Source organism: Lytechinus variegatus, chromosome 14, assembly GCF_018143015.1.
Source record: "Lytechinus variegatus isolate NC3 chromosome 14, Lvar_3.0, whole genome shotgun sequence".
NCBI lineage: Eukaryota > Metazoa > Echinodermata > Echinoidea > Temnopleuroida > Toxopneustidae > Lytechinus > Lytechinus variegatus.
In genome coordinates, this window is record NC_054753.1 from 6930519 (window position 1) to 6957345 (window position 26827).

Consider the following 26827-nt stretch of genomic DNA (forward strand, 5'->3'; position numbering starts at 1 on the left):
TTCACTGGCAAACTATTTTAGGAGCACGGATCGAGAATAAAAACACGTGTATAAAACTCTAAGGACGTGGGCGCAAGTGTTGAGAGATTTCATTTTCAATGTTTAACATCGTAAGTCAATAGAAAGTAAGAGAGATGCTGGGCTGACAAATTAGCCTCGAATGGTTGGCAGGCATGGAAGAGTGTCTTGAAAAAAAAAATGCACTGTCAGATGAATGGGAGAGGGTCTTGAAAGTAAACAAGCGGTCCATTTTCACATTTCACAAGGGTTTTTTAATACCCTCTCCCCTCTCTCCCTCACACACCCTCTCTCTCTCTGTCTCTACCCCTTCGCACTTTCCCCCATCTCTTTCTGTCTATCTCCTTTCTTCTCCCTCACTACTTCATGTTACCATGGCAATCGTCAAATTATACATTCGATCCCCTGCTTGACGATGAAGGTTTGGGGAAATAATCCTTAAAATCAAAGCACTTCTCTTGACGCAGACATAGGTCTAATAATTTTCAAAAATCAATCTTCATTCCTATTTGTTTCCGGAAATATAATGATTAATCCTGATTTGGATAATTTGAAATAATAAAAAAGTGAATGTATAATTGACGTATTTATTTTTACGAAGAAGCGGACTGTGATAGTTAAACAAACCCTTCTTCACCTTTATCTCGAAACGAATAGCACTGAGGTGGGGGGGGGGGGGGGTACACTGTTAAAAAACCCGTGATTTACAGAGAAATAAAAGAAGATTTTGCAGAAAGCAAATACAGAATCATTCTGTAAATTCATAAAACGTGATTTTTTTTCTGCAATTTAACAGAACAGGTCTGTTTAAAAAGGTGAAAAGTGTAAGATTACGCAATCTGTTAAGATTACAGGTGTTCTCGAGACTCTGCTGCAGGAACTTATTTTATTTCAAGGATAAATTTTCTTACAGTGTAGCATCAAGAGATACACTCGATATTTACGATTGATTATAACTTTTATACATTGTTTCTCAACAACCATAGACTTTTAGAATTATGCTTAACTCTCCAACTGAGTGAAATCATTGAATACACGTCATCTTGGGCCCGTTGTAGAAAGAGTTGCGTTTAAACGCAAGTCAAAAAATCAATCGTAAGTCTAAAATGCGCGCTGTTGATTGGTTGAAAATCAAGTTGCGCATGATTTTTAGAGTTGCGTTTGATTGCAACTCTTTCTGCAACGGACCCCTTATGTTACAAGCTCCAGATTTTGTATTCCCCTCCCCCAAACATAAAACTTTCAATAATTTAATCAATTGCATTTCGCCTTTGAAGTTTAACACCTCTGATTTAGGAGGGTAATTATTGACTTGGAAGACTGAGTTTCAATCTTGGTTTTGGAGACCTCTGTCGGCAACAAGACAATAGAGGCACTGTATCTTCAGTTGGTAACGTGCACAAAATACCCCAATGTCAACTTATAACGGTTATCTTATATTACTGACCAATCCTCTCACTACTCATGTGTATGTACATTGTAACTTAACCCTACCTAGGCCGGGGGCCGGGTGGGGGGTCTCGGAGACCCCCCCCCCCGCCCCGCTCAACGATTCGCGTAATATTTTCGCCGCGCGATTTCTTTTGACCGCGCCACTCACTGATTTTTTACTTTCAAGTCTTGCGCAACTTTTGAGACCAATTTTGCGTCACCCGGGTACGTGGTTCCAAAATTACGCAACATTATGTAAGTGCAACTCAGACCAAAATTTGCTCAAAAACGTGATTTTGTGTACAAAGTCAATGCAAATTGTGTTTTCAACCAAGAATCATAAATGTGTGAATAGTTTAAGTTTTGCTGGTCTCAATGTATTTATTTTTATGATCTCAAAAGAGTCCCCAACAAGTCTGATTGAAAAAGAAAAGGTAAAAAAGAAATACATAAGAAACTGCAAAAAATAAATACAATACATAAGAAAATGATTTGATATCGCAATTTTTTCATGTACACTCGCTAAGAACACCAAAAAGAGTTTCTATACCAAAAATTAGAACATTTGGAGCTTTATTTAGGTAGTTGGAGGAAAAAGTATGATTTGATATAGTATGATATGCATACATTAGCATAATCACTTAATAGCGATTCGCATGAAATAAATTACTATACAATTTAGTAAAATATGTCCCAGACAACGGCCTTGCCAATTTTCGGCGAGATCGCACATTCGACGACCGATATCTCAAGGGGGGGGGGGCTCAGCCCCCCCCCCCGGCCATATGAACTCCCGAAATACTCCGGCCTAGATAGGGTTAAATTACAATCATAAGTATAATCCTGAACCAAAATGCAAAAACATAATTTTTATTTCAAATATTTTCAGATTACTATCATATTTTGTGCTATGTGTCTTTTATATGAACGATGAAGAGTCCACTCCAAAACGACCTACATGTATACTAGAATATACTCCAAAAAGATTGTTCCCTCTTCTCACTCCAAGAGAAGTGTGACAAGGGGCCAGATTAGCTCTTACGTATTTAGATAGTATAATACACCCGCAATGAAATATTACTCTTGAATATATTATAAAGTACACATCAAATCCCTGGGAATGCATGCGTATATCATATTAATTTGAATTTGAATCAAAAACGCATGAAACATAGCCTAACCCAACCTAACTTAAGAACAAAGGTGATGGAAGCAAGCAAAAGTGTTTACCTTTTTAATGCAAACATCTAAATTCGGGATAAATTATGATATTCAACAAATGGTATCATACTATTTCATTTTTTCCGATTATTCCTTGTTTCATTCTATAAATCCGTTTTTTCTTGTCATGATTTTTATCGTCCTATTAATTAATCATTCAATTTATTTAATAATTTATATACTGTATATATTCATTCATTCGTTTATTCATTGACTTTTTATGGGGGATCCATGGTCCCCAAAGACGACCCTCCCCCCATCTGTACCCCAGTGTACCCTATTATGTTACACATATAAAACGTATATTGACTGGTCTAAGATAAATTGTGGGAAGGGCAAACGAAGATCACTAAACCCCATTTTGAGTCACGAGGTCTGATGAATCAGTGCGTAGCTGGCCACCATTCATACCTTCCCCAGGTGTTGCTAACCTTCCTTCGTATCACTTTCACACAGGGGCGGCGTCCCTTGGTGTGTGGGGGGGTGGGGACAGGCGCCCTAATGCTTTAACAAAAAGAGGGAAAGAGGGAATGGGAATTTAAAAAAAGATATAAGAAAGCATAGACATGGTTGAGCCCCATGCTGTAAAACCATGCGACCATATTTTTTCCACAATATTGAGAAAAGGAAGAAAAAGAAGTAGAAGAAGATGATGATGATGATGATGATGATGAAGAAGAAGTAGAAGAAGAGGAAGAAGGAGAAGAAGAAGAAGAGGAAGGAGAAGAAGAAGAAGAAGAAGAAAAAGAAGAAGAGAAAGAAGGAGGAGGAGGAGAAGAAGAAGGAGAAGTAGCTGACGTCACCTTTAAAATCGTCTTCAACCTCAACTGCAAACTTTTTCAAGACAGGGGCAGGTTGGGGCACCTGTATATGATTTATCAAATAGTAAAGCCAGAAAGAAGACGGGAAAGGGTAAAAAGAGAGTATAAAAAGAAAACAAAAATGTGGGTTTTCTAACCCTATAAATGAAATTACTATTACATTGGAACAAATGATAAAACATGACGTAATTTTGACAACCCCCCTCCCCTTGTCAAAAATACCAAGGATCCGCCCCTGCCTCTATTCCACAACACTCACTATCACAAGCAGAGTGGTCACAAGAAGCATTTGCCAAGTGTCACTAAACCTCAGAAAGGTCACTCAAGGTACAGTATATTCCATTCTTGAAGAACGTTCACCGCCTCATAGAATGTCAGAATGATGACTAATTTTTCATTGACGGAAGCTAATAACTTCCAGATGCAAATCAAAAATAATATTGTGTCTAATTGTTTGCCATATTCCAGTACACAGCAAAAACTGTGGTGTTAACCGGTGTACATAGAGGACCACACCAGTTATTTTACACTGGTTTAGTTATACACCTATAGGTATCATTACAACACCTTTCGTTGTTACATTTACACTCTTTGGTGTTATGTTTAATCTCAGGCTGTAATTTTAACACCTCAGGATGTGGTCGTCTAACACCAATTGGTGTCAGTTTTAACACCGCAGTTTTTTCAGTGTACTTGTCGTAGTTTTTTTTTCTTTTTGTTACAATATTTAAATAGGACCCCATTGGAAATAAGCTTTTTCGGCTTTCATGGGCTATCCTGTCAAGGTATTCTTCTATTTCATTGTGATCTCCTGTAATAATCAATCAATCAATCAACGCATTTAAAACAAAAATTCTTAAATAATCACTCATTAATGGAACAGTTTGGACATGCTGAAGAAGAATTTAGAGAACGATAACTAAATTTCCATTGACGGAAGATAATGATTTTCAGATACAATACCCCCAAATAACTGTGTCTAATTGTACGTCAAGACATTATTCAATTATTTTACATAATCATTCATTACTTGAACAGGTTGGATATGTTGAAGAAGAATTAGAGAACGATAACTAAATTTCCATTGACGGAAGCTAATGATTCTAAGATACAATACCCCAAAATAATTGTGTCTAATTGTAAGTCAGGGCATTTTTCAATTATTTTATATAATCATTCATTACTTGAACAGGTTTGATAATGTTGAAGAAAAATTAGAGAACGATGACTAAATTTCCATTGACGGAAGCTAATGATTCTCAGATACAATACCCCCAAATACCTTATGTCTAATTGTAAGTCAATGCATTTTCTCTTTTGTTTGAAAATTATTCATCAATTGAACAGGTGGATCATGTTGGAGAAGAATTATAAAACGATGACTAATTACCCATGGACCGGGTCACCGGAAGCTAATTATTATGCAATACCCCCGAAAAAAATATTTCCAATAGTAAGTCGAGGCATTTGCCATTTCATCAATCGAACAGGTAGACAGGGAGGGGTAATTGAAAAAATAAATGATGAAAAACCCTCAATTATTCAAAAATCTCCAAAATGGCATCGTTTTGAAACTCATCTCTGCACACCTTCCTCTTATTGTTAAACTTTGCCATTTTCAACCGAGGTGGAATCAAGCATACCTGGTGAGTTGAAGGGGAGGGGTCAGTGTCGTACAGATATGGGGCATTCCCCTCGCAATTTTTCACGAACAAGGAGTAAAAAAATACAGAGAAACATGTTATCATTTTCTGAATGTTATGTCAAAATCTATCACAAAATTTGATTTTTGTAATAAAAATATCAAGAATTGTGCTCGCTAATTTATGACAAATCTGATATAATGACAAAGGTTAAGCTGTCACAGTATCATTTATGATAACAAGAAACGAAGGAATTGCGGCATCTGTTAAATTTTGTTTGTGCTGACTGTGAAATATTAAACTCAGCATTTCATGATGGAGTGAAAGATAGACCAGCGCAGCTCAATTTAATAAAAAAAAATGATTTTGGGGGAAAATATACGTTAATGATTAATGTATAGCATGGGCGAGTTCTAGATTTTCTTTTTCTTCTTTTTTTCTAGTTTTTCTCAGGCATGCCTTTGCAATCTGAAAAACGACATATAGCATTTTCGATCATGCTTGATAAAGTGAGAGCCCCCCCCCCCCCCACAGCATATCGGTAATAATTAATCCGTTAAAGTGAGTGTTAGCATGGTAAGTACATCTTTTCGTTACTATGTTTACCTACCAATCTGGTTCTGACTTGATAAAAGGGACAACATTTTTAAATACTTTCTTCGTCCACAGATCATTTGCGGATCGATTTTTAGCACATAATTGGTACAGCTTTCTTCTTTCAACATGCCGTGCATGTAAAGGGTCTTTTCATGTAACTAAACACTCGTTAAGGTGCTAATTTTGACGCCACTAAAATATGTGAGAATCGCCACACAACCACAATTATCTCCTTTTCTCTTCCCTTATTTCTGTGTTTATTTCTCATCACTTTTTCCTCTTTCCGTCTAACCTGACTTCTTTCTCTTTTATTTCCTTCGGTGTTCTTTAGTCATATCTTTCGAATTCTCAGTTGCTCGGGTATTCAGCTTTGTTTAGACTTATAATGTAAAGAGTGCGCGTAATGAGGATAGGATCAGGATAACACCTTTTCAATTGTTTCATCTTCATATTCGCGTTCTATACTATGTTAATCAATCAGACATAATTATTGATCAAAAATATGTGTGTATATGATCATCGATGAGCGCTGCAATTGTTCATCGGAAGATTCTGATGTGCATGGGATGACGTATAGTGGTTATCCTTATTCGTTAGGCCCATTCAATGGTCAAACTGTCATGATGGTCTCGACGGGTTCATGGAAAGGTTTCGAGGGAACAACTGCAGCCGAAGCCGAAGACGCTTCTCCCCTGATCTTCGATCCGCTCTTGGCTTTCTTCCCAAGTGTCCTTTCAACAATGAGATGGGATCCCAATAGTCTGATTCCCAAGACCCATGACCACGCAAAAAGAATATCTTGAATAAATATTGTCAAGATTATTGAGCCACGAAGGATGTAGCAGCGCAAAAAAAAGTCTTTCTCCTGATGGCATCGAGGCCGTCAATTTATCAGCACCTCGGTTGACGCCCTGGGGAGCGTTTCGTGAAAGGACCTGTCGGAAGTTTGTTTTTTTCTGGCAAGTCCTGCTTTATCCGACAGTTACTATACCGACGGTGCTTTTCAGCCAATCATAATCAAGGAAAATTATCAGATCCGACAACTTATCAGACAAAAATGTTGGTGAAACACTTCCCTGTCTTTCACTGTGGTCATGAAGGGTCAAATACGACGCTCTCTACCATGTCTATACTTCTGCCCATCGCCCAACCCTAACCATACCGTCTTTGTCGGGATATCTTGCCTTGTAAATACTGCACTTGATCGCTTCAAAGATGCCACACTCTAAAAATTCGAATGCTAAATTATGGACCTATAGGTCCATGGTTAAATCAACATTTTAAAGGTTGGAGGAGTGACAACCTTTACCAAATGTTACATCCAACCTTGTATAAAGCTAAATCCAACATTTTAAGTGTTGGGTAGAACCATTTTAAGTGGTAAATGCAACATTTAGAAAATGTTGTCACTCCTCCAACCTTTCAAAATGTTTAGTTAACATTTTCTTTTTTTTAGAGTGCATAGACGTGCAGGCCATTCATGCAATTGCTGACGCTATATAGGCATACTTCTTTAGATTAGCATTATTTGCTAAGCCGTTGCTTCAACAGTTCAATGCAGCTAGATCGGGTGCATATTTAGTAATAGGAAAAACTCTACTTCAGTTTCAGTGAGATTTTTCTCATTCCCAACAAAACAGCAGACAAAATCCATACAAAATACAGGCAGTTATAATAATTGAAATGTAATAAAGAAACATATAACGCAGTATATTTTTGAAACTTAATATGGATCACTAAATATTTGTAGCTGAAAATAACATGCTGGAAATGGAGAATGCGGGGGTAGATGGAATATTTATATTTATAACAAACCGTATTTGCTCTGATTATATTCAAAATTTTCAAATAGGCTACTTCAGAGTATTTCCAGTAAATATATATTACACGAAAAATTATGGTAGTACTCATGACAAGGTATGGCCGTTCATCGTCAGTCACATTTTCGTTGTTTTAATGATTTAAAACGAATCAAGGCAAAGTCTTAGTCACACTGTAAAAACTGTGGTGTTAAAACTGACACCAATCGGTATTAATAGAGGACCACACCCTGAGGTGTTAACATTACACCCTAAAGATTGAACATAACACCAAAGAGTGTAAATGTAACAACCAAGGGTGTTGTAATAACACCTATATGTGTAACAATAACACCACCAATTTAACACCGGTGTAAAATATCTGGTGTGGTCCTCTATGTACACCGGTTAATACCACAGTTTTTGCTGTGCACGAAAGAAAGATAAGTTCAACCCCTCTAAAGAAGGCTATTCCTAAGAATTTCAGATTTCACGTATATCAAACAATATCTCATTATCTGTCAATGAAAGTAAAAAAAAACGTACCATGGATATCAATACCAAGGAATATCAAATTTTCCTGTTCCAATAGTATAAACAGAGTAGCTGCATGGTACACTGTAAAACTGCGGTGTTAAAACTGACACCAATTGGTGTTAATAGAGGACCACACCCTGAGGTGTTAAAATAACACCCTAGAGATTGAACATAACACCAAAGAGTGTACATGTAACAACCATGGGTGTTGTAATAACACCTATAGGTGTAAAACTAGCACCACCAATTTAACACCGGTGTAAAATAACTGGTGTGACCCTCTATGTACACCGGTTAACACAACAGTTTTTGCTGCGTATAAACGTGTCAATTGTACTGAACACCTCGATCAAATTCAGTCTCAACTTGGATTCTACCACGATATTCCTCTAAATATATGTCAAGGTTGGAACGTGTAAGGAACAGCGGGAGCCCTTTTTTCATTTTTTCTTCTAAAAAATCATGAAATAACGACGGAATACTGACAGCGTTGAAAAGAAAACATAAATATAATGGTGTGTGATATTCTCCGATGAATGAAAAATACCATTATGATTAGCTCCTACAATCATGACCATTGACCTTTTTTATTATTTGATGAGGTGTAAATTAATTCCAAGGATAAACGCATATTTATATTCGAAAGAAACTATACTATATGCATATCTTATTTCTAGACATTGACCTTGTCAATGTATCCATTTTCAGCGGTCTCTCTCGCGAGCAATCTAAATGTAGTGAAAATGTATATAGAAATCATTGGTGTTGACTGGTAATCATTTTCTCGCTTTTCATATTTGGTAATTTCTTTTTAGTTCTGATTTATCCTTATGTTATTTCATGCTCTACCTTCAAAATTTAAATTCACAATTTGTTTAAAATTGTCGAAATTGATTATCAAACGAACATAATTCATAAGGATTACATGTTTCCATATATTTTGCGCCTGATATTTATTACTATGTATTATATCTTGTTCATTACTTCCCTAATATTTCCATTATCAATATTATTTGTTGTTCTTTTGTTAACAGGGCCACATGGAAGACCACCGAAATGTGCTACCCTGTATAAATATCAGAAATAAATATTTTTTTTTGTTACATGCCCATTGATATTTTTGTCGACATTTTTGTTTTTTTGCATTTATATGTTATTTCTTTAATAGAATGTCAGTAGTCAATAGCCTTGAAACTTGATTGGAACTTGAACACACACACACACACCCACTCAATGTCTCTCTCGTCTTCCTCTTTCTCTCCCTCTCCCCGCCTCCATCTCTCTGTCCCCCTCTCCTCCCATACTTCTTTTCTTTCTCTCACCCTCCCCCTCTCTCCCCCCGTCTCCATCTCTCCCTCCCCCTCTCCTCCCATACTTCTTTTCTTTCTCTCACCCTCCCCCTCTCTCTCCCTGTCTCCATCTCTCCCTCCCCCTCACCTCTCTTACTTCTTTTCTTTCTCTCACCCTCCCCCTCTCTCTCCCCGTCTCCATCTCTCCCTCCCCCTCACCTCTCTTACTTCTTTTCTTTCTCTCACCCTCCCCCTCTCTCTCCCTGTCTCCATCTCTCCCTCCCCCTCACCTCTCTTACTTCTTTTCTTTCTCTCACCCTCCCCCTCTCTCCCCCCGTCTCCATCTCTCCCTCCCCCTCACCTCTCTTACTTCTTTTCTTTCTCTCACCCTCCCCCTCTCTCTCCCCGTCTCCATCTCTCCCTCCCCCTCTCCTCCCATACTTCTTTTCTTTCTCTCACCCTTCCCCTCTCTCTCCCTGTCTCCATCTCTCCCTCCCCCTCACCTCTCTTACTTCTTTTCTTTCTCTCACCCCTCCCCCTCTCTCTTTCCCATTCTCCGGACTGTGTACCCACCACATGCGTCAATTTTTACTTCTTATACACAACAAAAACTGTGGTGTTAACCGGTGTACATAGAAGACCACACCAGTTATTTTACACCGGTGTTAAATTGGTGGTGTTAGTTTTACACCTATAGGTGTTATTGCAACACCTATGGTTGTTACATTTACACTCTTTGGTGTTATGTTCAATCTCTAGGGTATTATTTTAACACCTCGAGGTGTGGTCCTCTATTAACACCAATTGGTGTCAGTTTTAACACCGCAGTTTTTACAGTGTACTTCTTAAAGGATAATGAAACCATTGGAACAAGATAGCTTGTGTGAAAACAGAAAAATCAAAGAAACAGATGAACGAAAGTTTGAGAAAAATCGGACAAATAATGAGAAAGTTATGAGCATCTGAATATTGCAATCACTAATGCTATGGAGAAAGCAAATTGGCAATGCGACAAAGATGTGTGATGTCACTTGTGAACAACTCTCCCCATTACTTTAGTATATATTTCACCTGAATTGCCTCTTTTATCACATATATCCATAGATCATGTGTAATTTCTACATGAGGGCATGTAATACATATTTTTTTGGTTACACTTCGTAATTCCGAAGCTTCGTAATTCCGAAGGTTCTTTATTCCGAAGGTTCGTAATTCCGAAACACGTAAATTGCCTATACCGCGATGTTCGTTAATCCGAAAACGAAAAAGGGTTCGTTAATCCGAACATTTGTGGCGTTATTCCGACGGTTCGTTATTCCGAAGGTTCGATAATCCGAAAACGAAATAAGGTTCGTTGTTCCGAAGGTTCGATAATCCGAAAACGAAATAAGGTTCGTTGTTCCGAAGGTTCGTTAATCCGAAAACGAAATAAGGTTCGTTTTTCCGAAGGTTCGTTAATCCGAAAACGAAATAAGGTTCGTTTTTCCGAAGGTTCGTTAATCCGAAAACGAAATAAGGTTCGTTTTTCCGAAGGTTCGTTAATCCGAAAACGAAATAAGGTTCGTTAATCCGAAAACAAAATAAGGTTCGTTAATCCGAAAAATGAAAACCGGGAAAGCAGAGGCAGAGGCAAGGGGGAGGGGGCGGGGGACACTGTTTCCGTTCAATTGTTATGAGGATGGGAAGGCAAGGGCGATCGAACGAATTTTCGTTTGGGGGGTAAAGCCAAAAAATGAAACTCATACGTCAAAATGGACACTTTGGTGATATTTTCACCTTAAGATTATCATCTGCTTGAAGTCATTGTGTGTTTGATAGTGATTAAGTAGAGAAAAACCTTTTTCGAAGTGATTTCTTTTTATGGCAAAACGTATATTTAGGCTTTATTTTTCGGGAGAGAGTATAATGAGCGAGCGGCTTGGTAAAACAAATTCAAAGGTGAAGTTGGAAAACGTTTTTTTGGGGGTCAATTATTCTTTAAATGGCAATATTGCGAGGTGTTGCGAGTGTGAATCACAAGCTAAAACTTTAGGGTATTTCAATAAAAAAATGAAAATAAGTTTTTAAAATTCCGAGCAGATTTCTGCTGTCATTAAAAAGATGTGCAACTAACTAAAAATTAACACGAGCGCAAAACGCAAGCTTAAACATACTGACCAGAAAAGGAACCTGTTAAAGAAAGCATTTAGTGACCTCTTTAGGATGCATATTTCACCGATCGAATGAGAGTGCGAAGCGCAAGCTGAAAATTTGCAATATTCCAGCCTTCATGAAAACTTAACTTAACTTGTATACTTTAAAATGAGTATTTTATTTCGAAAAAACACGAAAAACGGCATATTTATTTTTGAAAAAGGAACTTTCCAATTTTGGAAAATATTCATTTCCTGTTTTTTATTTCATGTTTTGGGTGCAAGTGCCCCCTGCCTCCCTTCCGGCGGATCCAACTTTCGTCAAATTGGGGATCAAATCAAATTGTGATCTTCAAAACGAGATGCCTATGTAAATAAATTTAGAAAATAACTGCGAGCAAGAAGCGCAAACAGAAATTTTAAATATATAAGCTCTGACCTGATCTAAAGGGGACATTTTAAGAACTTTTTGCAGTTAGCCATGAAGACGATGCGTGTTTCAACCAGTGGCGGCGGAACTTATATTCCTGGGGGGGGGGGGCAAAGCAAAAAAAGGGGCCAATAGGGGCAATTTGGTGCAAACATATATTTTCACCATGAGATTATCATCTGTGTAAAGAGGTTGTGTGTTTTGTAGTAATTGAATTGAACAAAAAAAATTAAGTGATCACTGATTGATAAATAATATATTTACGTTTCATTTTTCTGCGAGCGTAGCGAGCAAGCGGTTTGGGGGGAAAGAAATAAAATCTGAAGATGTAAAATTCGCCTTTTTGGTCAATTACTGTTAAAAGGGCATCCTTGTGAGATGTTGCGAGCGAATCACGTGCTCAAACTTTTGGAAATTTCATGTAGGCCTAGAATGATAATGATACAGATATTTTTTTTACAAGAATACTTAGAATGTCCAGTTTTCAGGTTGGAAAATCGGAAAATTTTGGCTCACGTTTCTCGCTCGCATCAATTTTATTGAGGAGCTCATTCTATTCCTGGTTTCAAAAAAGTACAAAATGTCCAATTTTCAGGTGGAATATCACAAATTTTAAGCTTGCGGTTCGCGCTCTCATTATTTAGTTCGTGAAATATATATTCTATTCATGAGTCACTAAATGCAGTCCTTAAAAGATTACTTAGAAACCTGTTGCATAAAACTTTTTACCTGAGAAAACTCTGCATGGTAAAAACTGAAAACTAAGGTTAGTCTGATTTCCGCCATTGACTTTAGCACAGGGCAAAAAACCCGGTAAAAACAACCTGAGTTTTCTCAGGTAAAAAGTTTTATGCAACGGGCCCCAGGTCAGTATATAAACAAATTACAGCTCTTCCTCGAGTTAATTCTTTAGAAAGATACACATCTTTCTCACGATTACAAAAAAATGCTCAGAATATTTAAGTTCACGTCTTGTTACATGAAATGTCTACTAGTTTGAGCTTGCGATTCGCGCTTTCAGCATCTCACAAGGATCATTATCAGTATTATTTTTTATTTTTATTACCAGCAGAAGCTGTTATTAAAAATGACATCCCCTCCAATACAAATCCTATTATCTAGAGGTTATACTCGCACGCGACCAACACACTTGATCCCCTGCATCTCTAAACCATTTGCTTAGGCAGCAATTGCTCAGATAAAATTGAAATTAGCCTATGCTTGATCCGGGCGCCTATTCTTAATGAAATACATGCTTTTGGCCACAACACACGCATGTATCATCGATTGTTATTACTATCATTACATAATATAGTGTAATCTTGTAATGACAACACCGTTTTTTGTTACCAAAATGAATAATTTTCATTTTTGGAAATACGAACCTTATTTAATTTTCGGATTAACGAACCTTATTTCGTTTTCGGATTGACGAACCTTCAGAATTACGAACCTCATTTCGTTTTCAAATTAACGAACCTTCGGAATTACGAACCTTATGTCGTTTTCGGATTAACGAACCTTATTTCGTTTTCGGATTAACGAACCTTATTTCGTTTTCGGATTAACGAACCTTATTTCGTTTTCGGATTGACGAACCTTCGGAATTACAAACCTCATTTTGTTTTCGGATTAACGAACCTTCGGAATTACGAACCTTATTTCGTTTTCGGATTAACGAACCTTCGGAATTACGAACCTTATTTCGTTTTCGGATTGACGAACCTTCGGAATTACGAACCTTATTTCGTTTTCGGATTGACGAACCTTCGGAATTACGAACCTTCGGAATAACGAACCTTCGGAAATACGAACCTTCGGAATAACCGAAGCTTCGGAATTACGAATGTATGCAATTTTTTTAAGAATACATCATGGATAAAGAGTTTGTATCATCATAAGAAAAAGCAAAAAGAGACATTTCGAGGGTATTTTATAGTCCACCAAAGGAAAAGTTGTTCATCAGTGACATCACACATCCTTGTCACATTGCCAATAGGAGGATCTCCATAGCATTAGTGATTGCAATATTCAAATGCTCATAACTTTCTCATTATTTGTCCGATTTTTCTCAAACTTTCTTTATTCTTATTCTTTGATTTTTCTGTTTCTACACAAGCCTATTTGTTCCAAAGGTTTCATTCCCCTTTAAATGTCACAATCGTAATCTCACTAAAAGATACTTCTACCACTCCCGTGTGGACCGACGTGCCAACGTCACCCCTAAAGTGTCAATATCCTCACCTATTTTCACTGTCAGAGACACCATATCACGGTAGGCCACTGGCTGAATACACCCGGAAATCGTCTAAACTTTCAGTAAACTGAAAATGACTTCTTAAAAAGATGAATGGTTTGCCTTTCCGTGTAAACAAAGTGATGACGGGGTGTGAGTTTGACAGAGTTGAGAGAGAGAGAAAAGGGGGTTTTTGAACCAGAGCGCGAGGTAGACTACAATAACTTCTGCCACATATTGACAATTGACCTATTGCCATTCGGGTATGCATTGATCATTTGGTTGTTCAATCGGCTTGACTCGAACACAAAGGAATGGAACTTACAGTTAACACTTGATGGTGGAAATGTGTCAAAATAATCCTGTATAAAAGTGTTTGCAAGAAGGCCAACGCATCTCTTCAATCAGAAGATCAATGGAATGCTACACGACGAACGGTTTCTACTAATAATGATTATGGCTCCAATATATAAATAGAATGCTTCTATTTTATATTTGCATAATATCATGAGAGGATTAAGTCGCGGCCCACCACACCATAAAAATATTCACGACATTGAACTTTTCACCCACCAGTCTTACAGGAATAAATTGAATCAATATTACTCACTTAAAAAAATCATGATAATGGCAACACGGGTATTTGTGGCCCTTAAGCTCCCCCCCCCCCTTCACACAATTTTCATCCTTCTTTCATTGATAAACTCGTTCTCCCCCTTGTTAAGCCACCCCACACATAAATCAGCGTCAGTCGAAGATCCCCATGCATCTCCAGGGCCGTCGCCAGGGGGGGTGCGGAGGGTGCGAACGCACCCCCCTTCAGAACCCCCCCCCAAAAAAAAAAAAAAAAAAAAAAAAAAACAACCGGAGGGGGGGGGGTAGGGATACTTGAGGGCTCTTTTGAAAAAGATCTGGCCGGCGGGCTATATAACTGCATGAAATTGAGTTAATACGTTGTTTTTTGTGTTTTTGTGTTTTTTTTCATAAAAAGCACCCCCCCTAGAAAAAAGCTGGTGACGGCCCTGATCCCCATTACAAAGAACCCCCATTTGCAGAGGGCAATACAGTTCTTGAGCCCCTCATATCATAGCAACGTCAGTTTTTATAGGGTATGTTGTCAGATATTGGAGCCACACACCCCTAGGTCCTGCCTTCAAAAATCAAAGTGCCCCTATAAAATTGTACCTTCTTCTTTGTGCACGTACAAATCAATGTCAGATATTTTCAGGATATTTGGCTGGTAAGCGAAACAACGTCATGAAAGTAGCGGTCTGAAGTTTTTATCAAAGCTGTTATATATAAAAAAAAATATGTATGTAGATGATGAATGGGATCGTTATTAAATATATCAATGTCATTTGATACCGGAACCATTTCGTTTCATTTACCAAAAAAGGTAAATGTAAGTAAAAAAAAATGGTAATACCGATATACGTATTAAGTTAAATACCGGGGTTAAATGAAATTAGATTATTGACGAACGTCCCCTAAAAATGAAAGAGAACTTTAATGAAAGCTACAAGATTTGATAAAATCAAATGAAAACAATTCTACAAATTGAATTGTGCCATAGATTTTTTAATAATTATTTGGCTGAGATGGAAAGCAACCATGCAATAAAGCATAATTTGATTATTAATGTTTGTTCGTTACATTACATGAGACTGCAAAATTGCGTACACAATCATGTAAATGTTGGCTCAAATAATCATATCGAAATGATGACAGCATTAAAAAAGGACTTTGCGAAGAAAGATCTTATCCAGTAAAATAATCATATTACCCATTCAATGTGCAAAAGAAGAGCTGGCTGTAAACTGACAAAACCATTTCGCTGACCTACTTCATCCATCCTGACTTATTTTAAAGCCAAGTTCTGTTCCTTGTATTTACAAGATATCGCTAACTGGCCCATTGAACTAATTAACATTGGCAAAAGAATTGGCAGTTGTAACTTGTCGTTCCTTCAAAACACGATATGACCCAATTCTGCATACACAATGTACATTGTTTTTAGTCAGAATGTGAGGGGGCACACATGGCATAAAACATGTACAAAAAATCTGAGAGCGAGCGAAACGAGCGGGCAACGTAAAAATAAACTCGAAGAAACACACAAATAGTTTTGTGATAGATTTTGACATATTCAGAAAAATGATATCATATTTGAACCATAATTCAGTTTCTCTCTGTTTTCTTTGCTGTGTTTTAAGGGGGTTATGGTCCCAAGCCCCCCCCCCCCTCCCGTCCGTATGCCAGTATTTTCTTATCGGCAAATTAAATATGAAATTAAAAGTTGATTGGTAGATAAATGGTAGAAACGATTGGTAAACTTAAGTGTGTTGGAAGACACACACTTATTAAGTTTCCTAATCGTTTCTTCTTTTTTGTTATCTTAGTGTAATTATTTAGTTCTGAACCCTTGGTTACTCATTATTTACTGTGTTGGTATTACGATTTTATTTGTATGGTTTTGTTCTTTTTTGTTTTTTTCAATGCATCATAGGCCTGATGAAGGCCCTACTGGCCGAAAGCTAGCCCAATAAAAGAAATACTTGGAAGCTACGTCTTGCATCAATGCTTGAATTATTTACGCCTATACATAGAACATGATGCGCTGCAATACACGTTGTGCAAAGGGCCCTCTTCCTTTATATATATATATATATATATATATATATATATATATATATATATATAAATTTATGCCCAATATTTCAAGTTTTTTACGCTTTGCGTTTTGCGCACTGCGTTTCTTGGTGTTGTTAACTAATAAATTCATCATTTCCTGATGAAGCCCTATGGGCGAAAATTTGATCAACTTTTCTATCTACGGTTGTTTTTATTCACATTGTATTTTGCTTTATACTACCACAACCGACGCAGGACCTTCTTTTTTTCTTCTTTTTTCTTCTTATATATATATATATATATATATATATATTACCAACATACATTACCCAACACAGTGGACAGTATGTTGCCCAATATTTCAAGTTGGTACATATAAATAAAATAGTTCCGATGTACACATTTTTTTAAGTTTTAGATTTTGGTTCATTTTTCAAAACTGTATAAGCCACTGTGTTTTGGACTGTGTTCATGCCATCTCGTCTTCCTTTACTTGCGCGAGCGCGACAATCCAGAATAGACTATTTTTTGTATGTCCACGGCATGCTGCGTCTCTAACTAGGTTCAATTTATCGTTTTCTATTGGAAGAACTGACATAATTCACAAGACTAAATGTTATAAGCTCAATCGTCGTGGTCGATTTGCCAAATCATCGAATATTTCAGATTTTATATTTGTTATAAGAAGTGTACAAACAGTATGTCGTATCGTAATACTCTGGTTGCCTTGGTTACGTCAAGCTGTATAATCCAACTGAAGTTGATATCTATGTATTGATGGAGGGAGAAGAAAAGATACTTCCCTTTCAGTTTGTTTCCTTCTAAATCATGAACTGCACCAGCCATAATTAATGCCCTCTTCATTCTCTAAATATCAATAAGAAATGTGAGTTTCGCCCAACCCACCTCTGGCCTCTATACACTATAAAATTATTGGGTAAAAGTGCTCCATGGGCGTAATGTGTCCAACCAATTGTGTGATGAAAATTTTGCCCATTCTAAAGTAATTGCTCCTTGTTTTTTAAACCTTACTGGACAATATGCTTCCCACATTGGGTAAAATACTAGCTGCCCCATATTGGTTGGACACATAATTACCCTCGTGGTGGTAAAAAAATTATCCAATATTTTTTACAGTGTAAGGGGAGGGGTGGGGAGGGAATCGGAAATAGAATTGACATTAGAATCAAAACACAAAGTCTTTCTTCTTTGACAAGGGGGTTCTCCTCATGTTCAACAAGCTGCAAAATGAGAAACGAGAGAAAATACTTTTTTCCTCTATACATGCTCAAGACAGTACAGTTTGATACAACGTGAAATCTGAATCTATCGCTGCTTCAAAGAGAAATCTGAGGAGAAAAAAACGAGGACTGCTTCCCCTTTTCTTTCCGAAAAAATATCATGCATCGCATCATATGAAGCCATATTTAATAATAAGTTGCAGCATAAGTAGGTCTTCGCTTTATTGCAACTATCATAGAAATCGGTAAGACCAACATTAAAAGGGGGAAATCGGCTGCAAATGCAAACATGGTTAACAAATCAAATGAAACGATGCTTATTACTCGATTGTGGGCAGATTGAAATGTAAAAATTCTGTGATTTACCTGGTATCTCCCGGTGACCAGTTGGCTTCGTGTTGGTGTACATACCGGTTGTACGTAATAATTTTCCAGCCTAACTCCACTGTAAGCCATCTGATCGATATTAGGAGTTCTAATTAACGATTGGCCATATTTCGCATGATATCCAACATCATTATAGCCTAAATCATCTGCGATTATTAATATAACATTTGGTGGTTGTTTCTTTTTCTCCGATTTTGGCTCGTTTTTCGTCTTTTTCCCATTCGCGTAAATATCAGGGTATACACTTCCAGCGCTCAAAGTTATGGTAGAACTCGTCCTTGAGGCGGGCCTTTCTTGAGTCCTCCTTCCATTAGTCCTGCTCCTGGAACTAGCCCTAGCTCTAGCTCCGTTGGCGAAGGCCACGTACTGGTCCAAGAACACAAGATGAAAAAATAAAACGACAGAGACTGAACGAATACACCGCCGGAATTGGATCCTCATTTTTGGAAGTCCGTGCCAAGTAAATCCTAAAATAACTCCCTGTCAGCAATTCGCAGACACAACAGGACCGGTTAATGAACTTCACTCGAAAGTAAAGAGTGACAAAAAGACCAGCAGGAGGAGATGGCTGTGGTCTGATGAAACCGGTGCAGCTCGATCGTCTGCACCAAAGCAGATAGGGGATATCGCGGTAATGTGTCGCTTATTGTAATGTCATCCGAATGGTATCTTGCTGAGCAGCGCCGAAAGCCGTGTCATCAGAATGATCCACATCCAATAATTCTGAGACAGTGTCAAACAAGAACGAACCCTTTGACATCATAATCAAGCATCCTCCTTCCCTGGCTAGCCAACCTCGCCCACGATCCGCAGCACAGCACGCCCGCTGCCTCTCCGATCGTTCTCTCCCGGCGTCCAGGTCAGCTCCTTGCTTCGTCGCTCAACTGCACCTCTCGGCAAACAGGAGTCTCAACAATCAACATTCTGGATTAAACATGCGACTGAAAGAGAAGAATCGGAACAGATCACGATGTAATTAATTTGATATCTTCATCGCGTCACATCCTCACTAACAACCGATCATTTAACATGTTCTCCCACCCACTACACACGAGCACCCAAACATTAGCAGACGCTTTCGTGCGGCGATTTTTGGTTGCGCGCGCTTTTCCTAACTTCGACCATGCAGCTCTCGGTTGTCTGCTGATTGTTTCCATGCGTCTTAATGCGAGGGTCGAACCAGTCTGGTGAATTCGAACACTGGCCTGGTTATTCTGTAAGAGACTACAGCTGTTTACGTGGCTTTCAAGGTTTACTATTATCATACTTATGGCTGTGAGCAGGCTAGAAGATATATATGCAATTACCCTATAACCCCTATAGAACACAGTCAACATTATTACTGTCTGATTTAAATCCCCCTAATTCGCTTTTTAAAGGAGTGATTGAGTTATATTTCAATCGATTACGAAGGAAATACCCCGTCCCCGAAAAAATAATAATAACATAAATAAATAAAAAATAAAAAATAAAAACAATGTAAAGCTTTTGTTCACAGCACCTTCCCATAATGTCTTTTTAAGATGCTTTATATGTCCACTAGCGTACCTATGGAGGGGGGGGGGGCAGTCTGCCCCCTGACGAGCTTGAAGACCTTTTTTTTTTGCTTGTCATTTTTTACTGGTACGAAATCCTTTATTTGTGATTGAAGACCTATTTTTTTTCTTTTTATGCTTGTCAATTTTTTCCTGGTACGAAATCCTTTGTTTGTCACTAAAGACCATTTTTTTTAGCTTGTCAATTTTTTTTTGCGGACGTTTTTGCCCCCCTGTGGAAAATCCTAGGTACGCCAACGCCAATGCTATTATCAACAGAAAAGTAATGAGCTATTAATTTTTAGGGGGTCAAAGATGGAGTATGAGATTGCCCATTTAATGCAATTTTTAAATACGTTTTAACATGATATTAAAGGACAAGTCCACCGGCCCCAACAGAAAATGATTTGAATAAACAGAGAAAAATCCAACAACATAACACTGTAAATTTCATCAAAATCGGATGTAAAATAACAAAGTTATAACATTTTAAAAATGTTGCTTAATTTCACAAAACAGTTATTTGGACATCCTGGTGGGTATTCAAAACAAGGAAACTGATGACGTCATCCACTCACTATTTCTTTTGTATTGTATTATATGAAATATTCTAATATTCTCCTCGTTGTCAAATCATACATCTATTACTTCCTGAATTAGCATTGTTCAATTCTAATATGACTCAGTCAAGTTGGTCCTTATTGTCAAATCTATAAAAAATGAAAAGTTGTATAATTCAAACAATAAAAAACAAAAGAAATAGTGAGTGATGGACATCATCGACTGACTCACCTAGTTGTGCATATCAATGTTTTGTGAAAAATACGCGAAACTGTAACATGTCATAACTTTCATATTTTACATCAAATTTTGATGAAATTTTCAGCACTATGCCAGTTTGATTTTTTTCCTATTTATTCAAGTTAACATTTTCCCGGGGTGCACTCGAGCTTTAAGAATAGTGTAATTTTTTCCCCAATATTTCGTTCCCTTTTCTTTCTTTTTGCACTGATTTTCTTGGACTGATTTTTTTTTTTTTGGGGGGGGGGGGTCCTTGATACCCTTGGGTGCCCCATCTGCATGCCCGTGAGTCAAATCATAGCAAGTCATTTTCATGACGAAATATATACCCTAGTCTGCAGGCACAGACCCCGAATGAAACTTGACCAACAACTGGGTCTTCACACAAGACTAGCACATACTAAACTTGCTGTTCAGTACACAAGTCATCGAAGGCTGCCTATTCAGGCTCTTTAACTCGAGTAAACATGGTAAATGGTTTGCTCCGCAGAGTAAGGGTTCCATGAGGTGAGCCCTACATCTTTATCCACATCCGACAGACACGGCTCAATCGGGTTCGAATCTCCATCATGTCCATCGGCACACATCCTAACACATGTAAAAGAGGGCGCTGTTCTAATTATTTGTGGAAGTTATTCATATTCAGTAATTCCCAGGGGCCGATTACACGAAAGGATCTTTCCAAGAACCGCCTTTCGTGTCGCCCATCTTTTATGGTGCGATATATGCCGGATATTTCTGAAATGTATGATAAACATATAAAATTGTCAGCGAGCTTTTAAATCAATTTGTATACAATTTCATAAAAATATCTCATCGTTTTATAAACAAAGATTTTTTTATTTCAATGAATGAATAAAATATGTTTGCAGGTAATTTATTTAAAATGAGTTTCACATGGCGCATCATAATATATGGGCGACACGAAAGACGGTTCTTGCAAAGACCCTTTCGTGCAATCGGCCCCAGGTGACGATATGTAAACGTGACTTGTTATCTTGGGCGTATTGGGGCTAAAATCCGAGGGTTACATTGATCATGTTGATACATAATAGGCAGTAGAGTAATGAGAAAAAAAAACAGTTAAGGGGACTAAGGAACGAAATGTCGAAACATTCTTGAACAAGCGAAAATTTTGACCTCTTTGATTGGAAAAAACTAATTTTGTGATAGATTTTGACAATATAAAATAAAATCCTCTATTTCACCTTCTACCATTTCAATATCTTTCTTTTCTTCCCTTTTCTTTGTGTTGAATTTTTTTTTTTTTTTTTGGGGGGGGGGTATGGCCCCAATGCTGGTACACATAGAATGATTCTCTACAATATTGGTAGATAGACTTTATGATAAAGTTTTTGTCTTTGTATTATTATGTTTTCATGAAGGGAGCATGGATCTGGTTACGACTGTTGAAAATCTTTTCTTTCCATGAAGACATGATTTTACACTCTTGTCTTTTTTTTTTTGGGGGGGGGGGGACATGCACACTGCCATGTTGATATCACTAATGCCAATGGGATGCTCGTTTATACAACATTCGATAAAAGAGCATTACATGTAATAACATCCGTCACTCAATGGTGTCAGTCACTGACTGTCACTGCTGGATCCAGGGGGGGGGGGGCACGGCCGGCCCTAGCCCCCTTGAGATGCACAATTAAAATTTGTAATTTAAAAATGCAGTCAAAAAGTGAAGACCCCCTTTTTTTGCTTGTCAAATTCTTCCTAGGGAAAATGTGCCCCCCCCCCTTCGAAAAATTCTGGATCGGCCCCTCGAACATGGACTCGAATCTGTTTAGTCAGAATGACTTAGAACACTCGACCAAGTCATCATTATAGTAGTTTTTTTGTATTTATTGAAGGATACGTCATGAAAATAAGTTAATTTGAAATTCATATCATCTATAGTGTTACAGGACATGAAGAAGGAGGAATTTACATTTCTTAAAGATCGATGATCATTTATGATAAAATCTAATCTTGTGACATTTTGAAATACATCAGAACACACTAATATCAACGTAATTCATAAAAGGAAACGTCAAATAAAAGCTAATAGTTCAATTTGAATTCAATGGCAATATAAGGTTTCCTAATCGGAATATTCTTCGAAATAACTTTGTGTTACTAGGACGTTTGCACTTTTTTTTTCTTCAAAATATGCTTGGAGTCTGAACTATTTCATTTTCTATAAAAAAAAAACCCCTATGGATATGTCTGCTTTTAGTCTACCATTATATCAATGCTGTCTTTCTCCCTTCAGCCCTGCGACTTTTTTTCACCCCTGGGAGTGGAAATTGACCATCACCTCCCCCACAGCCTCGGCGCTGATACACATCTTCGTCACCCCTATGAGCTCACTGAGTGATGGTGGGGTTTTGTGACCAAACTTTCGATTCCCTAGACCAAAAACAAGATTATTGCGGTGATATTTCCATTTTTTCCTTCCCCTTTATTTTTCGCCGCCTCGGATACTTCTGTGGGTGTATAGTTGGCAAATATTACCGGGCAGTTTCGATCCTTTAGGAAAACACTGCTTGGAAACGTCATCTTTGAAATATGTGGGGGATTTTACTGAATGAACTTGTTGTGTTGCCGTCCATTTATCCATTAAAACATGACAAAGCTATACCTTGTAGGCCAAAGATCTTTAAAATTCGGTTTGAAATTTCAAACACAAAATCACCATTAAATTTTCCTAGTTTGGCACGTTTTCCACTTTACTCATTGAAATTTTATTTTCCAGAAAATCAAATTCTCAAACCTTTGTGAAATCCAATTTTCAGCGTACTAAAGCTTAATACTCGTAGTTTGTAGCAAATACGGCATCTTTTGCTTGTGTGAATATAATAATCCTCCATTTCAGGTGTGAAATTAGTGATCATGGATTACAGCAGGACGTCTCAGGCACTTCCCACACCCACCTAAGAATGGTTAAAGCTTCTATTTCCCAATTTCCTATATTTTCTGATACATTTAGTTCCAAAAGTCTCATTCTCGTAACTACTGCCCTTCCCCCTCCTCCTTCATGAGACCAATAACAGGCTTGGTTGCTTTGCTTGCTTGCGTCCTTGTTTTTTTTAATACAATTTATATCTTCTTGCACATCCTTCCCAAATCATTTTCTCTTTTTAATCACTGGGATATATAACGTTTATCATATCACTGTGAAACGGAAATAAATAAATCAAATCAAACACCCATTTTCTAAACCATTGATTCGGGACAAGGGGCGTCCTCTCCCTCTTTTTTTTCAAGTTAGTGGAAATAATGGGGAGAAAAGTAAGGAAAAACAAAGGATACAAACAAAATAGATTTGGACGTTTGACTCCCTTATAATAAGAGAGAGAGAGGGGGTGACAGAGGGGTGGGGGAGGGGGCTATGGCAGGCATATAGGGATGGTCCATGATATTTTCTTAGGCGACATTTGCTCCGCTCTAAATTCGAAACACTAGATCAACTTCAACCCTGTGTTGAACATTATACCCCACCCCTATACCCTAACCTCGAACACTTTTGACAACACAAAATAATGAAACACTAACCCCATCCCTAAATCTTAGGCGTAATTAAGCCCAGAGCAATCGTCGTCGGAGAAAATGTCGTGTCACCACAGGGAGAGGAAGCGCAGGTATAGGGAGAGCGAGGTGCTGCACAGACAGGTGTAAAAGTAGGTCACCGAGTGTGAACCCGATACGAAGTTCAACATTCTCATTTCTGTAATTCAGTCGTCCTGAGAGATTTAAAGTGATTTAATGATTCATTCATGAACCTTGTGCTCACATCGAATAGCTCATTTTCCACTCCTGACCTTGTAATGTTTTAAGTCATTCTCTGTCATCTAGGATTCAAAAATTTGACATAAAAGGCAATAAAAGGGTTAATTATCGACTTTTGCGTTATTTTACTCGTCCCTTTCTGTCTCCCTCACCCCTCCCCTTTACAGACATGTGACTATTTTTTTAAATGTATTTTGGAATTGTGTTTCGAATTCCCGTTTTTCATTATGTTGTCGTGATTTTTATGTATATTTGTGTCTTTGCTTTTATGTCTGAAAATCTGTAATGATTTTTCGGTCAATAAACCATTTCTATTTGTCTTTCTGTACGAAAGACAAAGAAAACAATAAGAAAAAAAATAATAATAATAGAACAGCTTTTGTATAGCGCATTACACCATACAAAGGTCTCAATGCGCATTTTATTAGGAAAGAAAAAAACAAGAAAAAATGAGGAAAAGCTGCTGGTAATGCTTTGTTAATATTCTTTTCAGTTAAATAAATATGTTTTCAATGCAGATTTAAATTGCCCAATTGTTTCAACTTGCCTTAAATTGTGTGTGATACTATTCCAGAGTTCCTGCGGTGCATGCGCAAACCCCCGTTCGCCATAAAACTTTGTCTTAACAACAGGTACGTTATATAAATCCTTATGAAGTGATCGAAGATTTCGAACAGGTTCATATTTTATAAGTAAACTCTGACAGATAAGATGGAGCCATCTGTCGAAAACACTGAAAACAACAACAACAAACATGTTTGAAAATATACATTCACATCAATAAGATTATGCAGATGTACATTCATATCATATTTAAAAAAAAAGACCAGCAACCTACCAAAATAATTGCCTGACCCAGATTTGAAAAAAAGCTGAATTTGATGCAAGGTGTCCTCGAAAGCAGGCGACAGCGGACCGGGTGACGCGCGCACATCATAATTTGGAACGCTTATTCCTGATTGGTCCAAAGTATCTGTGACGTAACTACCGTTGGGTTTAGCAGTCATAAATCCATGAACATGGCACAACTTCACTGTGATGCCCCGTTTAATAGAAAAAAGTGCATCTTCAAATGATAATGAGTAATAGACGTTGACTGGCCCTCTTAAAACGAACAGCTGTTTAATCGCAATCAAGTTTGTTTATTCGTACATATGTTTCTGGAACTTAGGCTCCTATGACGAAGACTCCCTTTAATGAATCATGATCTCATTAATGACAAGGCCACATGGATGAAACCAGCTGCAATCGAATCTATGGTATGTCATTGGAAAATGACACTGTAGTTTCGATCGGTCAGGAATCGGTATCGTTGGTGTGACGGTGCCCAGTTCATCGACACACAATGCAAACATTTGGGATAGGATGCTCCCCGAGATAAGGGGGCACTCTCCAATTAACATACCTGGTAACCCCATCAGTTTGCACTAATAAAGATATGATGGGGCGCCATGATAATCGATGCTAACTAGATCGTTATGTAAACCATCCGGTACATTCGATGCAGACCATGTGTCCGTGAATGAATGCTTGCTATGCGGCTAGAGCAGGGGGCTAAGGGAACCAGTAGGGGGGTATCTGACTTGAGCTTTCAAAGATTAATTATACGTCAAGCTGGGCACTGATGACATTCAAGTATTATTTGACATAACATGAGCGGTAATTAATTCAAAGTGCTTCAATGCCAATTAAAATCGTAATTTCACTTTATCTGTTACGTAGTGATTGTAACTGCGCTAGGCATGTTAGGCGTGCACCCAACTGCAGGGGCGATGTTTTTACTGTAGATAGGCCTAGTATTTCAGAGCAGGCGCTTGTGCAATATCCCCGTCATTAACATATAATCTGCCATTTCTCTGTGATAAAAAATGATTCCATATCAATTCGCTCTCTGGTCGTTCACGAAAATCAACAGAAAGAATTGGAATAAAAAAAATTACCTCGGAAATTTTCCAATATTATTCAATATAATTCGATAGAAAAAAATACTTAATAACATATAGGCCTATAGTTTTTCTCAAAATGATTATAATAATTAAAAAAATACTAATAATAGCTTTGTCCTTGTAAACAGATAACTTAATTTCATTTTTTTTTCCAATATAAGCATTGAAATAGAATCCTACATGTACTCTAAACCAAGGAGATAGTGATATCTCCTTGTCTAAACCCACTCCACGCGGTTTCCTTTATTCACATTTACCAAAGGTGTATAAACTATTTACTCCTCACTCATAAATGACGCAATGACTGCCTTTACAAACCTACAGTTTCCCTATTTTAACATTCTTCTCTCTT

General features: G+C 37.6%; 1 protein-coding gene across 1 annotated transcript in view; it reads right to left on the bottom strand.

The window, feature by feature from the left end:
• Positions 1 to 19596, bottom strand: part of LOC121427712 (arylsulfatase B-like) — a 36815-nt gene extending 17219 nt beyond the window's left edge. Inside the window, exon 1 of the mRNA XM_041624241.1 lies at positions 18393 to 19596. Coding sequence (XP_041480175.1) covers positions 18393 to 18854 — 462 coding nt within the window. The 5' untranslated portion in view covers positions 18855 to 19596. The remainder of the gene's footprint in view (positions 1 to 18392) is intronic.
• Positions 19597 to 26827: the final 7231 nt, after the last annotated feature.